This window comes from Lagopus muta, chromosome 29 (genome assembly GCF_023343835.1).
Source record: "Lagopus muta isolate bLagMut1 chromosome 29, bLagMut1 primary, whole genome shotgun sequence".
In the NCBI taxonomy this organism is placed as follows: domain Eukaryota; kingdom Metazoa; phylum Chordata; class Aves; order Galliformes; family Phasianidae; genus Lagopus; species Lagopus muta.
Genome location: NC_064461.1, coordinates 2,159,786 through 2,183,055, shown reverse-complemented (window position 1 = coordinate 2,183,055; position 23,270 = coordinate 2,159,786). Strand labels below are relative to the sequence as shown.

The following is a 23,270-nucleotide window of genomic DNA, read 5'->3' as shown; positions in this document are numbered from 1 at the left end:
AAATGAGGGATGGGATGAGGGATGGGATGAGGGATGAGGGGATGGGATGAGGGATGGGATGAGGGATGGGATGCGGGATGGGATGAGGGATGGGATGAGGGATGGATGAGGGATGAGGGAAGGGATGAGGGAAGGGATGAGGGATGAGGGAAGGGATGAGGGAAAGGATGAGGGAAGGGATGAGGGATGGGATGCGGGATGGGATGAGGGATGGATGCGGGATGGGATGAGGGATGAGGGATGGGATGCGGGATGGGATGAGGGATGGGATGCAGGACAGGATGCGGGGTGGGGGCGGCTGCGGGCAGTGCTGCGCCAGGATGGGACTGCAGGGATCGAGGTCCCTTCCAACGCAGAGGCGCTGTGGTCCCACGGTTCTGCGGTCTGCAGGGCTCCTCCCAGCCCAGCCGGGTGGCTCTGTGATCTGTGGGATCCCTTCCATCCCACCCATGCAGTGATCCCACGGCTCTGGGATCTGCAGGGCCTCTCCCAACCCAGCCGTGTGATCCTGTGATCCACAGGACCCCTTCCAACGCACCCAGGTTGTGATCCCATGGTTTTATGATCTGTGGGATCTGAACCCAACCGTGTGATTCTGTGACCTGCAGGGCCCCTCCAACCCAACCGCTCTGTGACCCCACGGTTCTGCAACCTATGGGGCTCCTCCCATCCCAACCGTGTGATTCCGTGGTTTTTAGGGCCCCATCCCAGCCCGCAGCTCACGATGTCATGAGGGACACAATGATATCATGAGGGACACGGAGCTGCGGTGCTCCATGTCTTCTTTGCTGCGTTCCTTACTGGTGAGGCTCTGCCCGCAGCGCCCAAACTGCAGGGAGCAGAGGTAGGAGCAGGGAGGAGGACGATCTGCCCTCCGTCAGCAAACACGAGCTCTGAAAGCACCCACAGAACCTGGAGCTGCACACGGCTGTGGGACCACTGAGATCCGTGGGTGGCTTTGGTGGAGCTGTGGGTGCTGCCACGCTGCTCTCCATCGTGTTCGGAAGGTGGCGGCATTTGGGAGAGGCTCTGACTGGTTGGAAAAGGGGACGCAGAGCCCCCGTCCCCAGGAAGGGGAAAAAGGGGGTGGGGGGAACCACGGAGCGGGGGTTTCCCCTCTGTGCCTGCAGGCTGTGGGGCACGGCGCGCTGGGGGCTGATGGAAAAGAAGGAGGGGCTGCTTGGTGACAACCAGCACAGCTTCACCGGGGCGGCGAGGAGCGTTTGGGGCTGTGGGTGGGTGAAAGAGGGCCGGGTCCTGCCTTGCATCGGCAGAAGTGTGGCCAGTAGGGGGGGAGGGGGGGGGTTCTGCCCCTCTGCTCTCCTGAGCCCCCCTGCGAGCATCATGTCCAGGTCTGAGCCCCTGTGGAGCTGCTGGGGCACCACGGAGCTGAGCAGAGCGGAGCATCTCCGAAACAGGAGCAGGCTGAGAGCTGGGGCTGTGCAGCCTGGGGAAGGGAAGGCTGTGGGGGGACCTTCCTGCCCTGCCAGGACCTGGGGGGTGACGGGAAAGCTGGGAAGGACTTTTTGTAAGGGCAGGTAGGGACAGGATAAGGGAAATGGCTTCGAGCGGGAAGAAGGGAGGTTGAGAACGGATGTTAGGAAGGAATTCTTCACTGTGAGAGCGGGGAGAGGCTGGGACGGGTCACAGGGGGGCTGTGGGTGTCCCCTGCCCGGGGCCACGGGGCTCTGAGCGGCCCGGTGTGCTGGGAGCCAGCCCTGCCGGCAGTGGGGCTGCAGCGAGGCGGTGGATAGGATCCTTGCCAACCCCAGCTGTGCTGCCATCCGGTGATTCTGCCATCTGCAGGGTCCTCCAACCCACCCGTGCCGCGACCCCACGGCCGTGTCCCCACAGCCCCAGCGCAGCCCTGGGGAGGGAGGCGCCCCCTTTCCCCCCATTCCCGTGCCCCTGGTGCAGCACCACCCAGTGCTCACCCCAGCCCAGTCTCCTTGTAATCTGCTCCCATTCCGGCGCAGCCCCGCGTCCCGATCTTCACGGCCAAGACAACCACGAAGCCTTACCCCATGTGGCTCCTCTGCTTGCTGAGGATCTGGCCCTGAAACGATCCCGGCCCCCCCTTGCTTTGTTATTAAATCAAATCCATCTGGCCCGCACCATGACGCTTGTTACTCGAGCTCCCTCTCGAGCAGGGCTGGGATTCAGTGCCGGCCATGGGGGGATTCTCCCTCCACCTCCCACCCACCCCGGCCCCTCCTGCTTTTACTCCTTTGTGTTTCCGCACAGCTCGGAGGAGCAGAGGGGCGCGCGGGCTCCCAGGGCAGCTTTTGTGCAACGCAGGACCCCACGAGACCATTGGAGGTCTGCAGAGACCCGACTGCCCCCTTCCCATCCTTCCATCACCAAGGGGCGACCTGGGCTCTGTCCCCCCCCCCAACCTGCTGTCCCCTCTGCTGACCCCAAGTTGGGCAGAGGCTGAGCTTGCTGGAGGGGGGCTCTGCACAGAAGCTCCTGGGGGTCCTGGCTGAGCAACGGTTGACCAACTTTTTTCCAACAGTTGACCAACAGCGGTTGACCACGAGCCAGCAGTGTCCCCCATTGGCCCTGAAGGCTGATGGTTCCTTGGGGGCAGCGGGGCCAGCAGGGCTGGGAGCTGCTGCCCTGCTCTGCTCTGCCCCAGGGAGGGCACAGCCGGAGCAGCGGGCAGATGGGAGCTGCTGGGAGAGCCCTGAGGAGGGGCAGCGGGCGCAGAGTGGAGCCCAGGGAGTTCAGTCTGAATGAGACAAAAAACTTCTGTGTCGTGAGGGTGCAGCGCCCTGGAACCGAGCTGGGCAGGGGTCTCCTCCAGAGAGATCCAAACGCTGATGGATGCGACCCCTGTGCAGCCTCCCGTCCGACAGCGCCGCGCTGGGTCGTGCAATTGCTGATGGCTGGGACACTGCTGGCCTGGGACGGCCACGCTCCCCCCCCCCCACCCTGCTGGTGAATGAGGTTGTGGTGAGTCTCACCCCGGCCCCACAGGGATCACTGAACGGATCCGAGATCCCCGCAGGCCAGCAAAGCTGCTAATTAGCGCAGCAGATCGTTTGGGAGCTGCCACCAATCATGGGAGTCTGCTTAACGACACGGAGGACCTGGCGGTGCTGGTAGACCAGCAGCTGCAAAACGGTTGGCCAGTGGTTGACCAACAGTTGACCAGTAGGTAACCAATGGTTGATTGGTGGTCACCAACTACTGACCCACAGTTGTCCACCAGTTGACCAATAGTTGACCAGCAGCTGACCAGTGGTTGGTCAATAGGTGACCAATGGTTGACCAGCGGTTGGCCAACAGTTGACAAGTGGCTGACCAACAGTTGATGAACAGTTGACCAATGGTTGACCAACAGTTGACCAGCAGTCGAGGAACAGCTGACCAACAGTTGACCAATAGTTAACCAGCAGTTGGCCAACAGGTGACCAATGGTTGTGCAGCAGTTGGCCAACAGTTGACCAATGGTTGACCAGCGGTTGACCAACAGTTGATGAACAGTTGACCAACAATTAGCCAACGGTTGACAAGTGGTTGACCAGCAGTTGACCAGCAGTTGGCCAACAGTTGACACGTGGTTGACCAGCAGTTGGCCAACAGTTGACATGTGGTTGACCAATGGTTGACCAACAGTTGCCCAATGGTTAACCAACGGTTGACAAGTGGTTGACCAGCAATCGAGGAACAGCTGACCAACAGCTGACCAATGGTTAACCAGCGGTTGGCCAACAGTTGACTGACGGTTGACCAGCAATTGACCATCAGCTGTGCAGCGGTTGGCCATGGCACATCAGCCGTGCCCCAGCCCCGCTGCTCTGAGCAGAGCCCAACCTGAGGAGCAGGGCAGGATGCGATGCACATCCACTCCTTCGCGACGCAGCAATTAACAGAATTAACAGCAGGTGCCTCCATTCTTGGGCTGCTCGCACACCAGAGCGGTGTTACGGCGCCGACGCCGCACTCCAGAGGACTCTCAGCAGTTTGGAGCAACGTCTGCATCCCACAGGAGCTTGTGAGCGGTGTGAGCGCCCAGCCTGGGGGCAGCGCTGGTGCCTTCGCCCTCCCTGGGGATGTTGGCCCGGCCCCGGTTCCCCCCAGGCAGCCCCGGCTCTGGGGGAACCCAGGAACGGGTCCACTTGGCGTGCCTGAAAAGCAGCATACATCTCCCCGTTGCTATGGAAACGCTCCTTTTAAAACCAATGAATAATAATAATTAACACCGTCTATTAAATAATAGTAATGATGGCGTCCGTAATGACTCGTAATTGGTAAAGCGCCCTTAATGATGGATGGCGGCCCCGCGATCTGGGATCTTCCACCCCAAGGGCTGGGCTGAGCGCCGGGGGCTTAGCGGGATTCAGGGGGATCAGACGCTTATCAGGATAACGAGGATGTCTAGACTGATAAGAAGAAGGGTTCAATTGGCTCAGGGCCTGATCCTGCTTCGCTGCACGCTCCGCGCATCCCGGCACACCTGGGAGGAAAGCTGGGGGGAAACCCGCGTTAAAGAGACCCACGGGGGGCACCCAGTCTGAGCCCAGCCCCACACAGCTCCCCCCAACCCCCACAGCTGACAGCGCCGCCCCAAAGCCCCCGCTGCTCCGGCAGCTCGGCGCTGCGCCCACCGCCCTCTGCTTGGTGCCCCCTGCCTTTGGGGCGGCCGCGCATCACATCCCCATCTCGGAGATTTAGGGAGATTCACAGGGGGCTGGAAGGGCCCTTCACAGAATCACAGTCACAGAACTGTAGGGCCTCCAACCATCGAGTCCAACCCCCCGCCCAAGCGGTTCCTACAGCAGGTCGCGTCCAGGCGAGCCGTGAGCATCTGCAGAGCAGGAGACCCCACAGCCCTGCAGCCCGTGCCAGCGCTCCGTCGCCTCACCTCAGCAACTTGCGCACATCGTGCCGAACTTCCTCTGCTGCAGCTGACGGCCGCTTCCCCTCGTCCTGTTTCCACGCACCGCTGAGCAGAGCCTGGCCTCGTCACCGCGGCCCCACACCTCAGGTATTCATAGACCTGGATCAGGTCCCCTCTCAGTCTCCTTTTCTCCAGGCTGAACAGACCCAGTTCACTCAGCCTTTCCTCATAGCAGAGATGCTCCAGGCCCTTCACCATCTTCGTGGCCCTCCGCTGGACTCTTCCCAAGAGATCCCTGTCTGTTTTGTGCTGGGGAGCCCAGAACTGGACACAGAGCTGCAGATGAGGCCTCAGCAGGGCAGAGCAGAGGGGGAGGATCACCTCCCTCGACCTGCTGGCCACGCTCTTTTTAATGCACCCCAGGATGCCATTGGCCTTTTGGCCACAAGGGCACACTGCTGGCTCACGGCCAACCTGTCGTCCCCCAGGACACCCAGGTCCCTCTCCGCAGAGCTCCCCTCCAGCACCTCATCCCCCAACCTGTACTGGTGCATGCAATTATTCCTCCCCAGATGCAAGACTCTACACTTGCTGTTGTTAAACCTCATCCGGTTTCTTGCTGCCCAGCTCTCATCCTGTCCAGCTCTCACTGAATGGCAGCACGGCCTTCAGCCAATCCTCCCAACTTCGTATCATCACAAACTTGCTGAGGGTGGCCATTATCCCCTCATCAAGGTCACTGATGAAGATGTTGAACAAGGACCCAGCACCGACCCCTGAGGAACACCGCTGGTTACAGGCCTCCACCAGACTCTGCACCGCCAACGACGACCCTCTGCCCTCTGCCACTCAGCCAGTGCTCAACCCACCTCACTGTCCACTCGTCCATCCCACACTTCCCCAGCTTTGTTATAAGGATGTTGTGGCAGACAGCATCAAATGCCGTGCTGAAATCAAGGCAGACCGCATCCACTGCTCAGCCCCCATCCACCCAGCCTGCGACACCACAGAAGGCCACCAGGTTGGTGGAACGCGACCTCCCCCTGGTGAACCCCGCTGACTGCTCCTCATCACCTCCTTTCCCCCAGCGGTCCGGAGATGGCATCCAGCACAGCTGTTCCACCACCTTTCCAGGACAGAGGTGAGGCCGGCAGTCCTTCCAACCCGGCCGCTGCGCTGGGCTCCCGTTGCTCCGCAGGGTGCCACCAACCCGGCCATTCTGTGCTTTCGTGGCCATTGAGGCCCCACTCAACCCATCGTGCTGCGGTCCCACGGTTCTCCGACCCTACAGAGTCCCTTCCAACCCAACCGTTCTGATCCCGTGTTCTCTTACCTACAGGATTCCTTCCCACCAAAACTGGGCTGGGATCCCACACTTCTCTGGTCTTTAGGCTCCCTCCCAACCCAACCATCCCACAGTTTCAGGTACTTGAGGTCCCGTCCAACCCATCCATGCTGTGCTCTGTGCTCCCATGCTACAATCCTATGGGGTCCCTCCCAGCGCAACCATTCTGCAATCCCACGGTTCTGTTATCTGTAGGGTTCCCTCCAAATCCAACATTCCTTGATTTGATGGTCCTTAAGATTCTGTATAATCCAAGTGCGCTGCGATCCCACACCTCTATGATCCATAAGGCCCCTTCCATCCCAACCACCTGCAATCCCATATTTCTATGATCCATAAGGCCCCTTCCATCCCAACCACCCATGATCCCATATTTCTATGATCCATACGGCCCCTTCCAGAATGGTTGGGACCCCCATCATGCTTTGCAATGATGCAAAACCCAAAGAGCCGACCTGCAGCAAACCCACCCCAGAGGCTTTGCAGTGGTGCAGCAAGCGACCCGCACACGTCCTGCAGCCACGCTGGATGCAGCAAACCCAAACCACTGGCTCTGCAACGGTGCAGCACCCAAAGCGCCGACCCACGCGTGTCCTACAGACACTGGGTGCAGCAAACACTCCGCACTGACTTTGCAGTGGTGCAGCACCCAAAGGGCCGACGCAACAACTCCGTCCCATTGACTTTTAACGGTGCAAAACCCGAAGGACCAATGCAGCAAACCCCCCCACCAGCACTGCAGTGGTGCAGAACCCAAGGCAGCAAAGGCGCCCTGCTGGCTTTGCGGTGACGCAGCACCCAGAGGTGTTGCATCGCAGCGTCCTACAGCCGCGCCGGCTGCAGCAAACTCGTCCCGTTGGCTCTGCGATGCCCCACAACCCAAAACCCAACGCAACAAACCCACTCCGTTGGCTTTGCGATGGTGTGAAATGCAAAGGGCCGACCCACAAGTGCCCTACACACACGGAGGGCACAGCAAACTCTTCCCAGTGGCTTTGCAGCGGTGCAAAACCCAAATGGCCGACGCAACAAAGCCACCCCCCTGGCACCGCAGTCGTGCAAAAACACAGCAAACCCAAACCATCGCCTTTGCAGCGGTGCAGCAGCCAAAGGGCCGAGCCACGCGCACCCCACAGACACGGCGGGCGCCGCAAACACGCCACGCTGGCCCTGCAGTGGTGCAAAACCCAAAGGGCCGATGCCACAAACCCAAACCATTGGCTCTGCAGTTCAGGATGGAGAGATGGAAGCACCTGGGGCAGACGGCGACCTCCTGAGCCCCACATCCATGGGGCTGCCAACGGCCCAGCGTCAGCACTCTGGGGCCAGATCGCTCCTGCGGTGCTGATGTCCCCATTCAGGCCGCCACAGAGGGCGGCTCCTGCAGCCCAGCTCAGCCATTGGGATCCACGCCTATTTGGGATGGGCACCCATTTGGGACCTGCACTCATTTTTGGATGGCCCCTGCCAGCCCTAAAAGGCCCCCAGCAGCCCCCAATGGCCCCAGATGGCCCTCAATAGACCCCAAATAGCTACAAATGACCCCAAATCGCCCCAGATGGCCATCCCAGTTTTGGGATGTGAACCCACCTGGGAGCTGAACCCTTTGGGATCCGCACCTCTTAAGGACCCACATCCATTTGGGATCCACATCTACTTCAGATCCACACCCATTTGGGACCTACATCGATTTGGGATCCACACCCATTTGGGATGGGTACCCCTTTGGGACATGAAGCGGCTTGGGACCTGCATCCATTTGGGATCCACCCCCATCTGGAATTTGCACCCATGTGGGATTTGAACTCATTTTAGACCTGAACCCATATGGGACCTGAATCCATTTGGGACCCGCAGCCATTTGGGGTGTGCATTCATCTGGGACCTGCACCCCTTTGGGATTTGTTCCCTTTCAGGACCTGCACCCATTCAGGACCCGTTCTGCAGCAGACAGAACTCCCCTTCCTCTGTCCCACGGTGGGCTGTGGGGCTGTGGGGTGCAGGATATGGGATGAGGGCTTTGGGATGCGGGGTGAGGGATTTTTGGTGCCCTCGATCACTCATTTCAATGCAAAGAGCCACAAGGGGGGGGGGGGGCAGGGCTATGCTGTGCCCCCCCAGAGCAGCCCCACTTTGTGTGGGGCACCGCACGGCCTTGGGGTGTGGTGCCCCCCCCCCCCCCCCCACTGCTGGGTCCCATCTCCACCCTTTGTGTCCCCATTTCCTCCCTGGCCCACGTGTGACCCCCCCCATCCACCCCCCCCCCCCCCCCCCCCCCAAGCACCCCCATGGCTGGGCAGCGCCCCACGCAGTCCCTCCCACCCGGGGGGCACCCAGTGGGGGTCCTCACACGACCTCTTCCATAGGGGACCCCTGATGACCCCCACCAATGTCCCAGACCCCAAACCATTCCCATTACACACGGTGCCCCCCACTCGTGTCCCAGACGACCCCACAAGATCCCCTCCACCCACACCGCAGAGACCACGCGCTGTGCCCCACTCACGTCCCACAGGGACCCCCACAGCCCCCCCCACTCGTGACACAGCAGCCACCCCCCCACGCCACCCCCACTCGTGTCCCCTCCTCCCCACTCCATCCCCGTAACCCGTGCCCCAGAGTCCCCACGCTGTCCCCCCACCCGTGTCCCCACCTCCCCACGTTCTCCCCTTGCCCCACTCCGTCCCCCTTCCCGTGTCCCCTGCTCTTCATGCTGTCCCCCCAGCTGTGTCCCATGTTCCCCACTTTGTCACCCCACTCGTGTCCACTGCTCCCCACTTTATCCCACCACCCACCTCACCCACATCCCACGCTGTCTCCCCACCCATGTCCCGTCTTCCCCACTTTATCCCCCCACTCGTGTCCCAGGGTCCCCAATTTATCATCCCACCCACAGCCCCCACTCCCCACTTCCTCCATTCCACTCCCCCCACCCGTGTCCCATTTCCCCACTCCTGTTCCCTCCTCCCCACTCCGTCCCCATAAGCCATGCCCCAGAGTCCCCACTCCATCCCCCAACCCGTCCCAGGCCCCCCATGCAGCCCACCCCACCCGTGTCCCACGTTCCCAACTCCGTCCCCCCACCCGTGTCCCCACCTCCCCACGCTCTCACCCTGCCCCACACCACCACCCACCCGCGTCCCCTGCTCCCTGCACTGCCCCCCCAGCCATATCCCACATTCCCCACTTTATCCCCCCACTCGTGTCCCAAGGTCCCCTTTATCCCCTCACTCACACCCCCCACTTCCCACTTCCTCCATTCCACTCCCCCCACCCGTGTCCCATTTCCCCACTCGTGTCCCCTCCTCCCCACTCCATCCCCATAACCAGTGCCCCAGAGTCCCCACGCTGCTCCCCTGCCCCACTCCATCCCCCCACCCGTGTCCCCTGCTCCCCACACTGTTCTCCCACCCGTGTCCCACATTCCCCACATTTTCATCCCACTCGTGTCCACTGCTCCCCACTTTGTCCCTCCCCCCACCTCCCCCACATCCCACGCTGTCCCCCCACCCGTGTCTCACGTTCCCCACTTTATCCCCCCACGGGCGTCCCCACTGCATCCTCCCACTCACGCCCCCCACTCCCACCCGTGTCCCACCCCCACTTACGCCAATCCACTCCCCCCACCCGCGACCCTCTCCCCACCCCCCCCCGCCCCGTTCCCACTCGTTCCCACTCGTGTCCGCTCTCGGGTGGCGATGCGGGCCGCCGGACTACATCCCCCAGCATCCCACGGCAGCGCAGCGCGGTGCGGGGGGGGCGTCGGGGGGGGGGGTGTTGGGGGCCGCCTCCCACCTTCAAACAAAAGAGTTTTTCCCCCCGCGGCGCCGCGCTCCGTTCCGCGCCCTTCGGGGGCTCCGCGCGGCGCTCCGGGCGCGGGGAGAGGAAAAGCGGAGGGGGGGGGGGGGGGGGTCGGGTGCGGGGTGGGGGGGGGGGTCGGATCCCGCGTGTGGGGAGGGGGTGTGCGGGGGGGGTCGGGTTACAGCGGGAGGGGCGGGGTGAGGTGGGCGGAGGGTCCTTTTCTGTCTGCTCCTTTTTTTTTCCTCCTTTTTTTTCTCCCTCCCTCCCTCCTCCCGAGCTCTTTGTGTCCCCCCCCCCGCTCACACACACTCGCACACTCGCACACCCCCACCCCCCCCCATCCCCTCCTCTCCCCGCTCGCCCCCCCCCCCTCCCCGGCCCCCCCCCCCCGGCCCCCTCCCAGCTCTTTGTGAGCCATGCCGAGCCTGCTCGTCCCAGGGATAATGGAAAGGAACGGCGGCTTCGGCGATTTAGGCTGTTTCGGTGGGAGCGGCAAAGACAGAGCTCTGCTGGAAGATGACCGGGCGCTGCAGCTCGCCCTGGACCAGCTCTGCCTGCTGGGGCTCGGAGAGCCTTCCTCCTCCTCCTCTTCCTCCGCCGCGGTGTTGGTGGAGGACAGCAACAACAACAACAATAACCCTCCGCCGCCTCCTCCTCCGCAGCAGCCGCCGCCGCCGAACCCACCGCCGCCGCCGCAGCCGCAGCAGCAGCCGCCGCCGCCGCCTCCGCCTCCCCCGGCCCCGAAGGGTCCGTCGGCCGCGGGCGGAGGGGCGGCGGAACCCAAGTTGTGCGCGCTGTACAAAGAGGCCGAGCTGCGGTTGAAAAGCAGCTCCAACACCACCGAGTGCGTGCCCGTGCCCAGCTCCGAGCACGTGGCCGAGATCGTGGGGCGCCAAGGTGAGCGGCTCGCGTGGGAGGGGTCGCGCGTGGGGGGGCGACGGCTCGGCGGGGGGCGAAGGGGGGGCGGGGGGTCTTTGTCGCTCGGAGCTGCCGGCCGGCCCGCGCTGTGCGCAGCCTGGGGGGAGGGGGTCGCGAGTGGGTGGGGGCGTGGGGGGCGCGAGTGGGCGTGCGGGGTGCGGGGGTCGCTCCGTCGCGCTCGGGACCGACCCGCGCCGCTCCGCCCGTCCGAGTGTGGGGACGTGGGGATGCGCGGTGCGGGGGGGTCGCGCGTGGGGTGGGAGTGACGGCGGGTTGCGGGGGGTCTCTTTGTCGAGCGCTCCGAACTGCCCCGAGCCGCCGCTCCGCTCGCATTGTTCGGACCCCCATAAGGGGGTACGGAGCCGGGGCGCGGTTCGGGTGGGGATCGCGCGTGGATGGGTCGCGAGTGGGGCGGGGGTCGCGGGTGGGCGCCGGGGATCGCCGGTGGGTGCGGGGGTTCCTTTGTGGAGAGGGTGCTCGGAACTTCCTCGCGCCGCCACTCCCCCTCGCATTGTTCGGGCCCTCAAAGGGGGCACGAGGGGGGTCGCGCGTGGGTTGGGGGGGGGTCAAGGATGGGATGGAAGCTCACGTGGGGGTGGGGGTCACGGGTGGGTGCGGGGGGGCGTCCCTTTGTCGGGGGTGCTCGGAACTGCCCCGCGCCGCCGCCCCCATCGCATTGTTTCTCTGCCGGGGAAAAGGGGGGCGGGGGGGGGGGCACCGCTCCCGGACTTTCATTGTGGGGTCGTGGGGGGAGGAGGGGGGGGTCGTCTGCGGGGTCTCCGTGGATCAGCATCCATAGGAATGTCTGCGTGGGTCCGTCCGCCGAGCTTCCCCACCCCCCACGGCCCCCGGCCCCGTTTTGTGCCCCCCCCCAGCCCCACCGCCCTCCACCCTTAAAGACCCGCAGAGGGCCGCGGTGGGGGGCAGCGGGGCCGGGGGCTGCCGACCCCCTCCCCCCCACCCCCCTCCGAGCAACAGCGGCGGAGCGGGGAAGAAAAATCCCCTTTGTGTCGGGAGCGGCGTGGAAGCGAGGGGGGTGTGGTTGGGGCTCGGATCCGAGCGAGCGGAACTCGGCTCCGAGCAGCGCCTGGCTCCCCGTCCCGCGTGGGTCCCCGTCCCGCGTGGGTGACGGCACCGCTTTGTTCTCCTCGCGGCTCCGCGCGGAGCGAGGTGGGATGGAGGAGGGCTTTAAAAATTATATATATCTCTGTAGTGAGAGGGAGAGAGGCGCGCACCACACCCAGCCCTCGGTCACCACGCGCCCACCCCCAGCCCTTCCTCCAGTGGGGTCCGCGGGAGGCTCGGGGCTGGGGGGGTTGGGGGGGTTGGTCGGGGCTGCACACACCGCACTTTGTGGGGTTGGTGGAGGGGGAAAATGGAGCGGGGGGGAAGGGGGGGATGGATGGGTGAGCGGCAAGTCTGAGTGCGGTGGGTGCAGAGTGTGGCTCCCGGGATCGGGGGGTGGTAAGGGGGGGTCATGGGGGGCTTATGGGGGTCCGTGGGGTGGGGGAGGCCTCTGTTAGTGGGGGACACGCAGAGGGTGGGGGACGGGAACAGCCGTGCATCGCTGCGCTCAGAACAATGGGGCTGGGGTGCATTTAGGGCACGGGGGGGCGTTGGGGGGGGGTTCGGTTCGTCTTCCACCCTGAGAGCTCAGCGCCGCTGGGGGGGCACCGTGCAGGGCTTCCCTTTGTTTGGGAAAGTTCAGAAGGAGAGGAGGAGCCGTGGGGTGAGGGTGGGGATGCTGACTGGGGATCCCGGCTCAGTCCCCCCCTGCCCCCCCATCGGGTCCTGCTGCCACCCCACACCAGGGGCCGCGTTTGGTGTCAGCCCGCGATGCTTGGAGGTTCCTTCCACCATCTTTTGTGTGCTTGAGGGTTTTCCCACATCTGGGAAGCGTTAGTGGTCGGGTCAGGCCGTGCCCCACACTGGGGGCTGCATCCCGTGCTGCCCCTGGCAGAGGGGGACCCCCCCCCCGCACCCTGGCGATCCTGCAATGGGCAGAGCGTGGGTAGGGGGTACCGATTTCTCACCCCCCATTGGAAAAGAGAGGGGGAGGAGGGGAGGGAAGAAGAAGCGCCACCGAAATGAAAGTTGGGTGAAGGCTTTCGGCGGTGGCACGGCGGAGTTTTCTTCACGCTTTTGGTGCTTTGTGGTCGGACGAAGCGCTGCGCTCCTTCCTGGTGGGACGGGGGGGAGCTCTGGGCCCGGGGACCCTCCCTGTGCCCCCGTGCAGCACGGGGCCATCGATGGAAGATGCCCTTGGTGGTGCTGGAGGGGCCTGCGGGCACTCGGCCACAGCTTGGCTGCAGGTGTTTGGGTCAGCGCGGCTGTGAAGCGTGGGCAGGGGGGAGGTTTGGTTGTGGGGGCTCTGATTTGTCTGGAAGGCACCGCGGGAGCTCAGCTCGAGCTCGGCGCCTTCAGCTTGGGTTGGCTGGAGGCGCGTTGACCGTAGGCCGCATGGCTCTGAACTGTAGACTGCATCGACCTTGGAGCACGCTGCCCATGGGCCGCGTCTGCCATCTACACCACCTCCACCAAATCCACCAAATCCACCACCTCCACCAAATCCACCACCTCCACCACCTCCACCAAATCCACCACCTCCACCACCTCCACCAAATCCACCAAATCCACTACATTTACCAAATCCACTACATCTACCAAATCCACCACCTGGACCAAATCCACCACCTCCACCACCTGCACCAAATCCACCACCTCCACCATCATCCCCCACTTATCCACGTCCACCACGCGCGTTGTGCAGGGCCCACGTTCACCACAGGCCGTGTTGGCTGTAGGCCATGCGACTGTGCGTCACGTTGACCATTGACCATGTTAACCATAAACTGCACTGGCAGTTGACTGCATTGACTGCAGACCTCGTTGGCCATGGCTTATGTTGACCGTAGACCGTGTTCAACATAAATTATGTTGGCCGTGTTGACCATGTTGGCAGGAGACCACATCTGACTGCAGACCAGGTTGACCACAGGCTGTGTTGGCCATAGACTCTGTTGGCTGCGGACCACATTGCTTGAGACCACGTTGCCCAGACGCTCGTGGCAGCGCTGGGACGGGCGCTGATCTCAAACGGTGCTTCAGCCTCTCCCAGCCTCCGTGATTTTATGGTTCCCAGTGGTGCTGGGTGCCGTGGTGTCTGCGCCGGGACGGCGTGGAGTCCTGAGCTGGGGGGATCAGGGGATTCGGTTGGAGGCATCTGGAGCTGCTCCTCCAGAGTGGGGGGCTGGAGGGAAGGAATGAGGAGGGGGCGGTCGGAGCAGCGGCGCTGTGCGATGTGTGACCTCTTCCCTCTGCTCTGGCCGAGGTGAGTGGCGGCCAAAGGGAATTTCACCTCCCCGTGTGCCCTCTTCTTCCTCGGTGTCGGCTGCAGGCGGCTGCGTGGCCTCGGAGGTGGCGTGAGCTCCGGAGCCCGCGGGGCGCTCCGTGGTTCCGTCCCTTCCAGCTCTGCGTTGGGCACCGACCTCCCTGGCACCCGGAGCTGAGCGGTGGGTTTGCCGAAGTGCAGCACAGAAGCGCCCGAGGGCCTCGCAGGATTTGGGATGCGGTTTGGGATGAGGTTCTGGGGCAGAAGAGGTGGTGAGGCCCTCCTCCATCGCACCCCGAGGGTGTGGTTGCGCTGGCGGCGCTGGGAAGGGTCACCACGGTGTCGCACGGAGATCCCCAGAGCGATGGAGGCGCGGGGGGGCGCGAGGACGGCGCCGCTCTCGCTTCGCTGCCGGGCCGCGCTCCGCTGCCTCTGACCCACGGAGCCGGGATGGCCGTGGGGCTCCGCGGGAGGGCTGGGTGTGGGTTCCTTTGTGCGCGGGGAGAGGGCCGAGGCCCCTTCGGCTTCCTGCTGCTGGGAGCGCCGCGGGGCCCGCAGAGCCTTCCCACCGGGCCGTGATGCTGCTGTCAGCAGCGGCCGCGTCCATTGTCACCCGGAGCCGGAGCCGCCCTTCGGAGGAGCGTCTCCCGCCCCATTGTCAGCGGGAAGGAGCTCCGCGACGGGAGCATCGCTCCTTCTCGGCAAGGTGAAGCCCGGCAGAAGCCCCGCTGACCCCGCTGTGGGGCTTTTTGTGTCCCCCCAGCAGCGCTCCGACGCTCCCAGGGAATGCCGGGGGGGTCCGAGCGCAGCTCGCAGCCCCGTGGGGACGGACGGAGGGGACGGAGGGCGGTCGGAGGGGCGCGTCGCAACGGGTGCGTGGCGGGGCCGACGCTCGCTGCGCTCCGGCGCTTGGGGACGGGTGAGCGGAGCTGCGCTCGGTGTCGGGCCGCGGCTGGGAAGAGATGCTGAGGGATCCGTCCGAAATTTGCACCGGGGAAAAGTGCGGCGCCGCGGGAGCGACTTCGAGCCGCTCCAACCGGAGGTGGGAGGAGAAAATGGGGCTGGGAGGGAAACAAAGGGAACGCTGCAGGGAGACGGCGCGGAGCGGAGCCGGGCTCGGGATGCCGGAGCCCAAATGTAGGGCAGTGGGCGAACGTGCCCCCCGCCCCCACCCCCCCGCCCCTTCCGCCGCCTTTGTCTGGCGGTGTTCTGCCCCCCCCTCCCGGCCCCACTCGTGTGTGGCGTCGCATCGCATGGCATCGCATCGCACGGGGCCGTGGGCGCACCCAGGCGGTGCGGGGCGATGCGGGGCGGTGCGGTGGGACGCTCACATCCCCCCTCCTCCCCCCGGCGCAGACAAGGCGCCGATTGTCTGCGGGGTCGCGTTCTGTTGGGTTCTGCGTTGGTTTTGTGTTGGTGTCTTTTGGTTTTAACACAACTTTCATCCAACTCCCGGCGCCGCCGCACCGCGATGAGCTCTCCCTCATTTTCCTGCCTGTCGATTCCTTTTTTCCCTCTCTAACTTTTTTTCCGCCCTCCTCGTCAGCACAACTCCTGGCATCACCGGCACTGCAGACCCCCGAGCAGAGGGCTATCAGTGCCCTCACCCCACACATCTCCACCGGGGTCTTTGTGTTGTCTTCGATGGCAGAAGCTCCCACCTCACTGGGGATGTGGGGCAGCTGCTGGTGTTGGGGCCCTCTTTCATTTCACGACGTAACGGCAAAAAAGAGTGGATCCTGATCCCTGCAGGTCCCTGGAGGTGTGCAGGGCTGGGTTGGATGGGGCCCTGGGCAGCCTGGGCCGGTGTTAAAGGCTGGCAGCCCTGCGTGTGGCGGGGGGTTGGAGGTTCGTGATCCTTGAGTCCCTGCCAACCCAAACCGGTCTGTGATTCTGTGATTCTGATATTTTGTGATTCCATGATCCTGTGATTCCATGACTCTGTGATCCTGCTGTGAATCAGGGATCCACCGGCTCCTTTTTCACCGCGCAGCGACGTCAGAGCGCTGTCTGCAGGGTCCTACAGGCGGAGCTGTGGGAAGGAGCCCCGGTGTCGATGAGAACCCCAAATCTTTTGTCCATACGAATGGTTTTCTATCGCACCAAAGGAAGAAATGCACCCTCCTGGTTTCTGTGATAGGAAGAGCAGTGAGGGCTGCGCCTGCTGCTCACCGTGGGACCCAGCAGAGCGGTGCAGACCTCCAGCTGTGCCACCGGCCTGGCGTCGGCCCTTCCAGCCCCATCAGGGCCGGGCTCAATGGCTGGGAGCTGGAGTGGAAACTGTAGGAAAACCACTGCACTGGGAATGTCGTGTTTCCCACTGCGCCGTCCTGCTGGCATTGCTGTTGTGTGTTCCTATTTCCCATTGCTGTTCTTAGTTCCCATTTCCCACTGATGCTGTGTGTTCCCATTTCCCATTGCTGTTCTTAGTTCCCATTTCCCCTTGGCGCTGTGTCCCACATCCCTTCACATCCCTCTGGCTCCGTCCCGCTGGCTCTGCCCGTTCCCATTGCTCACATTGGCGCTCAGGCTGCGCTCGGGGCCTTTCCCCACACCTTGTGGTCAATGAGGTGCTGTGGAATCCCGGTGGCTTTGCGGTGCTCTGAACGGTTCGGGATGACTCTGCACAGAGCTGAAGGTGGATGGGCCGCATCCCACAGCCGCGTCGCCCCGCGAGCAGAGGGGCTCCTCAACCCTTCCTTTACCTCGGGCGGATTTTGTTCGCTGCTCACGCAGGGCAGAGTTTTGGCGCCGTGTCCCAGAGCCCCGTCCCCCCTTTCCTGGTTTCCCAGGACCTTCGCATTTGGACGGGAGCCGGACGGGCCGTCACACCTGGGCGATGTCTGCACCAGATTCACCCACCTCCAGACAGGTTTGGTCATTTGGAGACAAGGTTTATCCATTTCAAGACCAGGTTTAGTCATTTCCAGACCAGACTGAGTTGTTTCTAGTCCAAATTTCTGATTTCTAGGGCATTTTTAGATAGGATTTGTCCATTTCTAGACCAGGTTCCTGCATTTCTTTGTTACCAGTGCTGCTCAGGCACTGGTCCCAGTTGGGTGTTTCAGGTTTGCCTCTGCTTTGAGTGTTTGTGGATCTCTATGGGAGCTGAACAAACACATTCACTTGGAGCCCGTTGGCCAAAGTCAAAAAAAAGAAAAAGAAATCACACGAAACGCGAACCGGTTTGGGATCAGAGCTGTGGGCAAAGAGAAAAAAGGGAGCGCGGCAGAAGGAAAGGATCCGGGCAGTGGAAACTGCACTCTGCTCCTCTCTGCTTCGCGTTTTTGTGCCGCGCGCTGCGACCCCGAGCAAAACTGCTGTGGGGGCTTCAGCTCCGCATGGAGATGGGGAGAAACACAAACATACGTGGAGGGAAGCGGGGAGGTGGGAGGGGGGGCAGATTTCATTCTGATGCAGCGCCATAAGGGGCCCTCGCCTGCTCTGCTGGGGATGGGGCTGCTGGGGGAGGGGGGGGGCTCAGCTCCTGGGGTTTCATGATGGGGGCTGCGATGCGGAGCAGTGGATCAGAATTGGGTGGGTGGATCAGATTGGGGTGTGTGGATCAGATTGGGGTGTGTGGATCAGATTGGGAAAGGTGGATCAGATTGGGAAAGGTGGATCAGATTGGGGTGGGTGGATCAGATCAAGAAGGATGGATCAGATCAGGGAGGGTGGATCAGATTGGGGTGTGTGGATCAGATTGGGGTGAGTGGATCAGATTGGGGTGAGTGGATCAGATTGGGGTGTGTGGATCAGATCAGGGTGAGTGGAGATCAGCGCAGCGCTCTGGAAGTTGGGCAGTGCGTTGCCCACCCCGTGCTGTGGCTGTGCCGGAGCACCGCGCTGCTCCCCATCCCCACGGGGTCATTGATTGTCCTGCTCAGCACGGCGCAGGATCCCCATCTGTCTGCCTGCACAAAGCCGCCTTTCCTGTCTGCAGGGCCGCGCAGACCCTCCCTCCTCCTCCTCCTCCTCCCCCCCCCCTCCTCACACCACCGCTGCACCACGCGTCCTTTTGTCCGCCGCTCCATCTTCCCTCTCTCCTCTCGCCACGCTCTCTCCATCTCATTCCCTTTTTGGGGTCCCCCGTTGCCCTCCGCTCCCCCATCCTCCCCCATTTGCTCTGGCTCCCCTCTCCCTCATTCCTGCCACCATTCCCCCATCCTTCCCCCCGTCTCAGGCTCTGAGTCGCCCTCGCTCACGTGTGTTCCCACCGTTCCCCATCTGTCCTCAGCTCGGAGCCCCCATCCTTTGTCACCGCTTGGACTCTCAGTGTCACCTCCACGACTGTTCCCTTTGGTGCTGCTCTCTCCCCCCAACACGGCATTGTCCCACAGCGTTAAAAACCCCCCACCCAACCTTGACAGTACCTGCAGCCCTCAGAAGAGGGATTCGTGCAAACCCTCCACCCTGGGCACAGCCAACGGGGGTCACCCCCAGCGCGGTGATCTCCCCTTCTCTCCCCACGCAGTGCTTCAGTGCGACCCTGGGGGGAAGTGGTGGCATTCGGTTCCTCTCGCTAAGGCGGATCTCCATCCTCAGAGCCGGCACTGCAGCTGCGGGGCTGATGTGCATCCCCTACCTGGGGATTGCAGACCCCAAACCGTTTGTCCCCGTTCCCCCAGGGGAGCCTTGCGGTGTTTGCATCGCACGCTGTGCCGTGCCTGCTGTGTGCTGTTCTCTGCTGGAGTTTCCCGACTCCCAGCAGCGCGGTGCTGCAGGTCACCACCGGTCCGCAGCAGCTGCTGCAAAACTTTCCTCAAGAAAACAGTGCAGATGGATTTCGGAGTGTGAGCTCAGCGTGGAGCGACGCGTCGGCTGCGCGGGGTTGGGGTTGGGTTGGGCTTTGGGATCGTCTTCCTGAGATGCATCTTCATCCTTGGATCCAGCATTGCAGCCGTGGGGCTGACGTGTGGCCCCACGTCCTGCATGGGGGCTGCGATGGCCACACGTGGCCCCATCCCATTCTGCTGCTCCCTTGGAGCCGTTCCTCCGTGGTTTTGCTCTCATCGCACAGCTGTGTCAACGCCCAGCGCTGCTCTTTGCTGGAGTTTCCCGAGTCCCAGCAGCAGAACCTGCAGACAACCGGTCCGCATTTTGAACACAACACATCTGCCGCTCCACAGCAGCTGCTGCAAAACTTTCCCAAAGAAAACAGCGCTGATGGATTTGGGAAACTCAGTGTGGAGCGACGCATCGGCAGCGTGGGGTTGGGCTTTGGGCTTCGCTCTTTCTCTGCACCAAATCCCACATTTCCAACCCCCAGGAGTGTGAGATCAGCGCCCCGGAGCTGTGCTGGGTGCAGCAGTGTCACCGTGTTCGGTATTCGGGTTTTGGCGCAGCTCAGGGCCGTCCTCTCCATCGTACAGCAAAGGAGCGAGCGCTCAGCGCGTGCAAATAACTGCCAGGAGTTGAAAGCTGTGCTGCGACTCTGCAGCAGGGCTGGGATTTGTGCATCGCGCGTCCCCACCTGTGCCAAAGCTGCAAAAGGTGTTTTGGAGCCGAGTGCTGTCATCGCAATGCCCTCCTGCATCGGCGCGGTGTCATGCATGCAACGGCAGCTGTGGGGCTGTGTGCCGTGCGGCCGGAGCTCTGGGCTGTGCCCGGTGTGGGGCGCGATTCCTGCCGCTGTGACGGCTGTGGGGCTCTGATTTTACCCCCAGAGGATTTCTTTGTGGTTGTGTCTTTTTGTGTTCCTGCGCAACGGCACAAATTGCGCACCAGGAGATGAACGCTGAGCGTCAGCCCCGGACATCGGGGAGAGGCGGTGCTGTCAGTCGGGGTCTGGGTCGCACTGGGCTGTGTGAGCTCACCATGGCGCACCGGGCGAGGAATCCGATTTTCTTGGTTCTAGAAGCGTCGTTGGTGGATCTTTAGTGGTAGAAGTGTGGTGGCAGCACGGTGCCGGGGTGAGTGAGGAGAGAGAGATGGGATTCTTCTGGGCAGAGGAGAACCAGAGAATTGCTCAGGTTGGAGAAGATGTCCAAGATCGCCAAGTCCAACCCAACCCGTCCCTCCTGTGCCCATGGCCAAAGAATCATGGAATCGTTCAGGTTGGAGAAGAGCTCTGAGATCTTAAAGCCCAACCCGACCCATCCCTACCGTGCCCATAAGCCAGAGGGTCTGGTTGTCGCTCAGGAACCAGTAGCTGTGTAGGAACAAGTAGTTGTGCAGGGACTGGCAGCCGTGTAGGAACCGATAGTCATTTAGGGAGCAGAGGTTGTGTAGGAACTGGGGTTTGTGTAGGGACTGGTAGTCGTGTAGAGACTGGCTGTCACTCAGGAGCCAGTAGTTGTGTCGGAACTGAGAGTCAGCTGTGTGGAACCCAGAGCTGTGCAAAAACCCAGAGCTGTGTGGAACCCAGAGCTGTGCAGGAACTGGTTGTCTTACAGGAACCTGTTGTATAGGAATGAGCCACACCGCTGCATCTCAGCCCTTGGAGAAAGCACCATAGCACACTGCACAGCCCTGTGTGGGGGAGCAGAAGGATGTTTTCAGGGCTTCAGGAGCTGTGGGAACAGTGCTGGTGGGCTCAGGGGCTCAGCACTGGTGTCACAAGTGGACAACATGGTGAGCAGCCTTGGAGAAAGGCCTGGGCCACCATGGTGGGGAGGGGAGGCGGGGGGACAGCCTCCATCCCCAGCAGCTGCCATAGGGGCTTCAGCGAGCAGTGGGGTCTGGTGGGGTGGGACGCAGTGAGCAAAGGGGTTTGTATGGTTTGGTGGGGTGGGATGCACAAAATGGCAGCGCCTTCTGGGGACTGTGGGGATGGCGATGGGAAAACCTTCCTCCGACATTTGTCTGTGGGTTTCGCTGCCAGCAGTCACCCATCGGTGTTGGGGGGACCGAAACCTCTCCGCCGTGCTCCGTGCCCCTCAGCTGTGGCTGCTTGATGCTGATTTCCCGTGGCGGAGGGCTGGTGGTGGTGCGGCCTTCCTGACCCTTCTTTTCTCTTTTCCTCTCTCCTCCAAGGCTGCAAGATCAAAGCTCTGCGGGCCAAGACCAACACGTACATCAAGACGCCGGTGCGGGGCGAGGAGCCGGTGTTCATGGTGACGGGGCGGCGCGAGGACGTGGCTATGGCACGGAGGGAGATCATCTCGGCGGCCGAGCACTTCTCCATGATCCGAGCGTCGCGCAACAAGGCCGGCACCACATTCGGCAGCGCGCCCACCCTGCCGGGCCAGGTCACCATCCGGGTTCGCGTCCCCTACCGCGTGGTGGGGTTGGTGGTGGGCCCGAAAGGAGCCACCATCAAGAGGATCCAGCAGCAAACCAACACCTACATCATCACGCCCAGCCGGGACCGAGATCCCGTCTTTGAGATCACCGGCGCGCCGGGCAACGTGGAGCGCGCGCGGGAGGAGATCGAGACCCACATCGCCGTGAGGACGGGCAAGATCTTGGAGTACAACAACGAGAACGACTTCCTGTCCAGCAGCCCCGACTCCAGCATGGAGAACCGCTACTCGGAGGCCTGGCGGGTGCACACGCCGGCGCCGGGCTGCAAGCCGCTCTCCACCTTCCGGCAGAACAGCCTGGGCTGCATCGGGGACTGCGCGGTGGATCCGGTCTACGAGACGCCGCGGCTGAACGACCAAAACGACTTCAATTACGGTTACCTCTTCCCCAACTACGGCGTCAACAAGCAAGATCTGTACTACGGCGTGCCGGAGTCGGGCGCCCCGATGTGGGCCGGGCAGGAGAACGCCAACCCGGTCTCGGTGCTCTTCTCCAAGCAGCAGCGCTCCAGCAGCACCGGCGCCATCCACCCCAACTCCCACCGCTCGCCGTCCTCCTCCATCCAGGAGCCCAACCTCTCCGCTCTCCCTCGGCGGTCCCAGGGGGAGCCGCTCCAGGGCTTTTCCAAACTGGGGAGCACCGCCGCTGCCCGGACGTCCGTCTCCAGCAGCCGCGAGTGCATGGTGTGTTTCGAGAGCGAAGTGACGGCGGCGCTGGTGCCGTGCGGCCATAACCTCTTCTGCATGGAGTGCGCCGTGAGGATCTGTGAGAGGACTGACCCCGAGTGCCCGGTGTGCCACGCTGCAGCCACTCAGGCCATTAGAATATTTTCCTAAAGAGACAGAGCCAGGGCGGGGGGTGGGAGCGCGGGGAGGGGCGGCGGGGGGGGGCCAGGAGAGAGAAACGAAGGTAATAATAATTAATAATAATAATAATAATAATAATGAGACCTGAAGAACAAACGAAGGAAAGGATAAATTAATTTAAAGGAGAAGAAGTAAGAAGAAAAAAAAAAAGAAAAAAAAAAAGAAAATTATTTTACGAGCGACGTAGGTTATTTTTTACAAAAAAAAAAAGCTACAGGAAAAAGAGAAGCGGGTGAAGCAGGGAGCGAAGAGCAAAGCCGGAGCCGGGGGGCGGAGGCTCCACCTGCAGCTCCTCCTCCAAGGACGAAGCTGGGGGCGCAGCCACACCGCGCAGCACAGCGCTGCGCTGCCCTGGGGTGGCACTGAGGTTCATCGGCGCTGGATGATGGAGGAGGGGGGGGGGTCCCGCCGGCCCCCTGCCCCTCAAAGCCCCGCTGCCTCCCTGCGCCACCCCTGAGGGCCTCAGCTGCAGCGGGGCTCAGAAACGGAGAGGGAGATGAGATGAGTTGAGATGGGATGGGATGGGATGGGATGAGATGGGATGGGATGGGATGAAATGGGAACGGCCGTCGGAGATTGGAAGAGAAAAAGGAAAAAAAAAAACAAAGAAAAACAGAATAATAATAATAATAATAATATTTAAAAAAAAAAAAAAAAAGAAACCACCGACCTCTGGGAACCTGTTGGAACGAGGGCACAACTGTATTACCTCAAAGATTTAAAACAAAAAACACAAAACCGCAGCAGCTAAAGAGAACTTTGATCGTTTTCCTTTTTTTCTTTTTTTTTTTTTTTTTTAATTTGTCACTTTTCTAAAAAAAAAAAAAAAAAAAGGCAAAAAAGAAAAAGGCAAAAAAAAACAAAAGAAAATAATTTTTTTTTTTTTACCGATAAAAATGAGAACAATAAGAGCCGGAG

General features: G+C 62.1%; 2 protein-coding genes across 2 annotated transcripts in view; both read left to right on the top strand.

The window, feature by feature from the left end:
* The window catches only part of SV2A (synaptic vesicle glycoprotein 2A), a 234,886-nt gene that overhangs the window by 205,557 nt on the left and 6,059 nt on the right, over positions 1-23,270 (top strand).
* Positions 10,392-22,331, top strand: MEX3A (mex-3 RNA binding family member A). The gene is made up of 2 exons (XM_048928958.1): positions 10,392-10,889; positions 21,217-22,331. Exons 1-2 carry the CDS (start codon positions 10,409-10,411, stop codon positions 22,320-22,322), a joined length of 1,587 nt encoding a protein of 528 aa, XP_048784915.1. The 5' UTR covers positions 10,392-10,408; the 3' UTR covers positions 22,323-22,331.

What these genes read in the sequence shown, in the direction of transcription:
- MEX3A (XM_048928958.1), top strand. Translation starts at nt 10,409, where the DNA reads ATGCCGAGCCTGCTCGTCCCAGGGATAATGGAAAGGAACGGCGGCTTC. An exon ending in CGAGATCGTGGGGCGCCAAG is followed by an intron (nt 10,890 to 21,216) that starts GTGAGCGGCTCG and finishes CTCTCCTCCAAG; the next exon opens with GCTGCAAGATCAAAGCTCTG.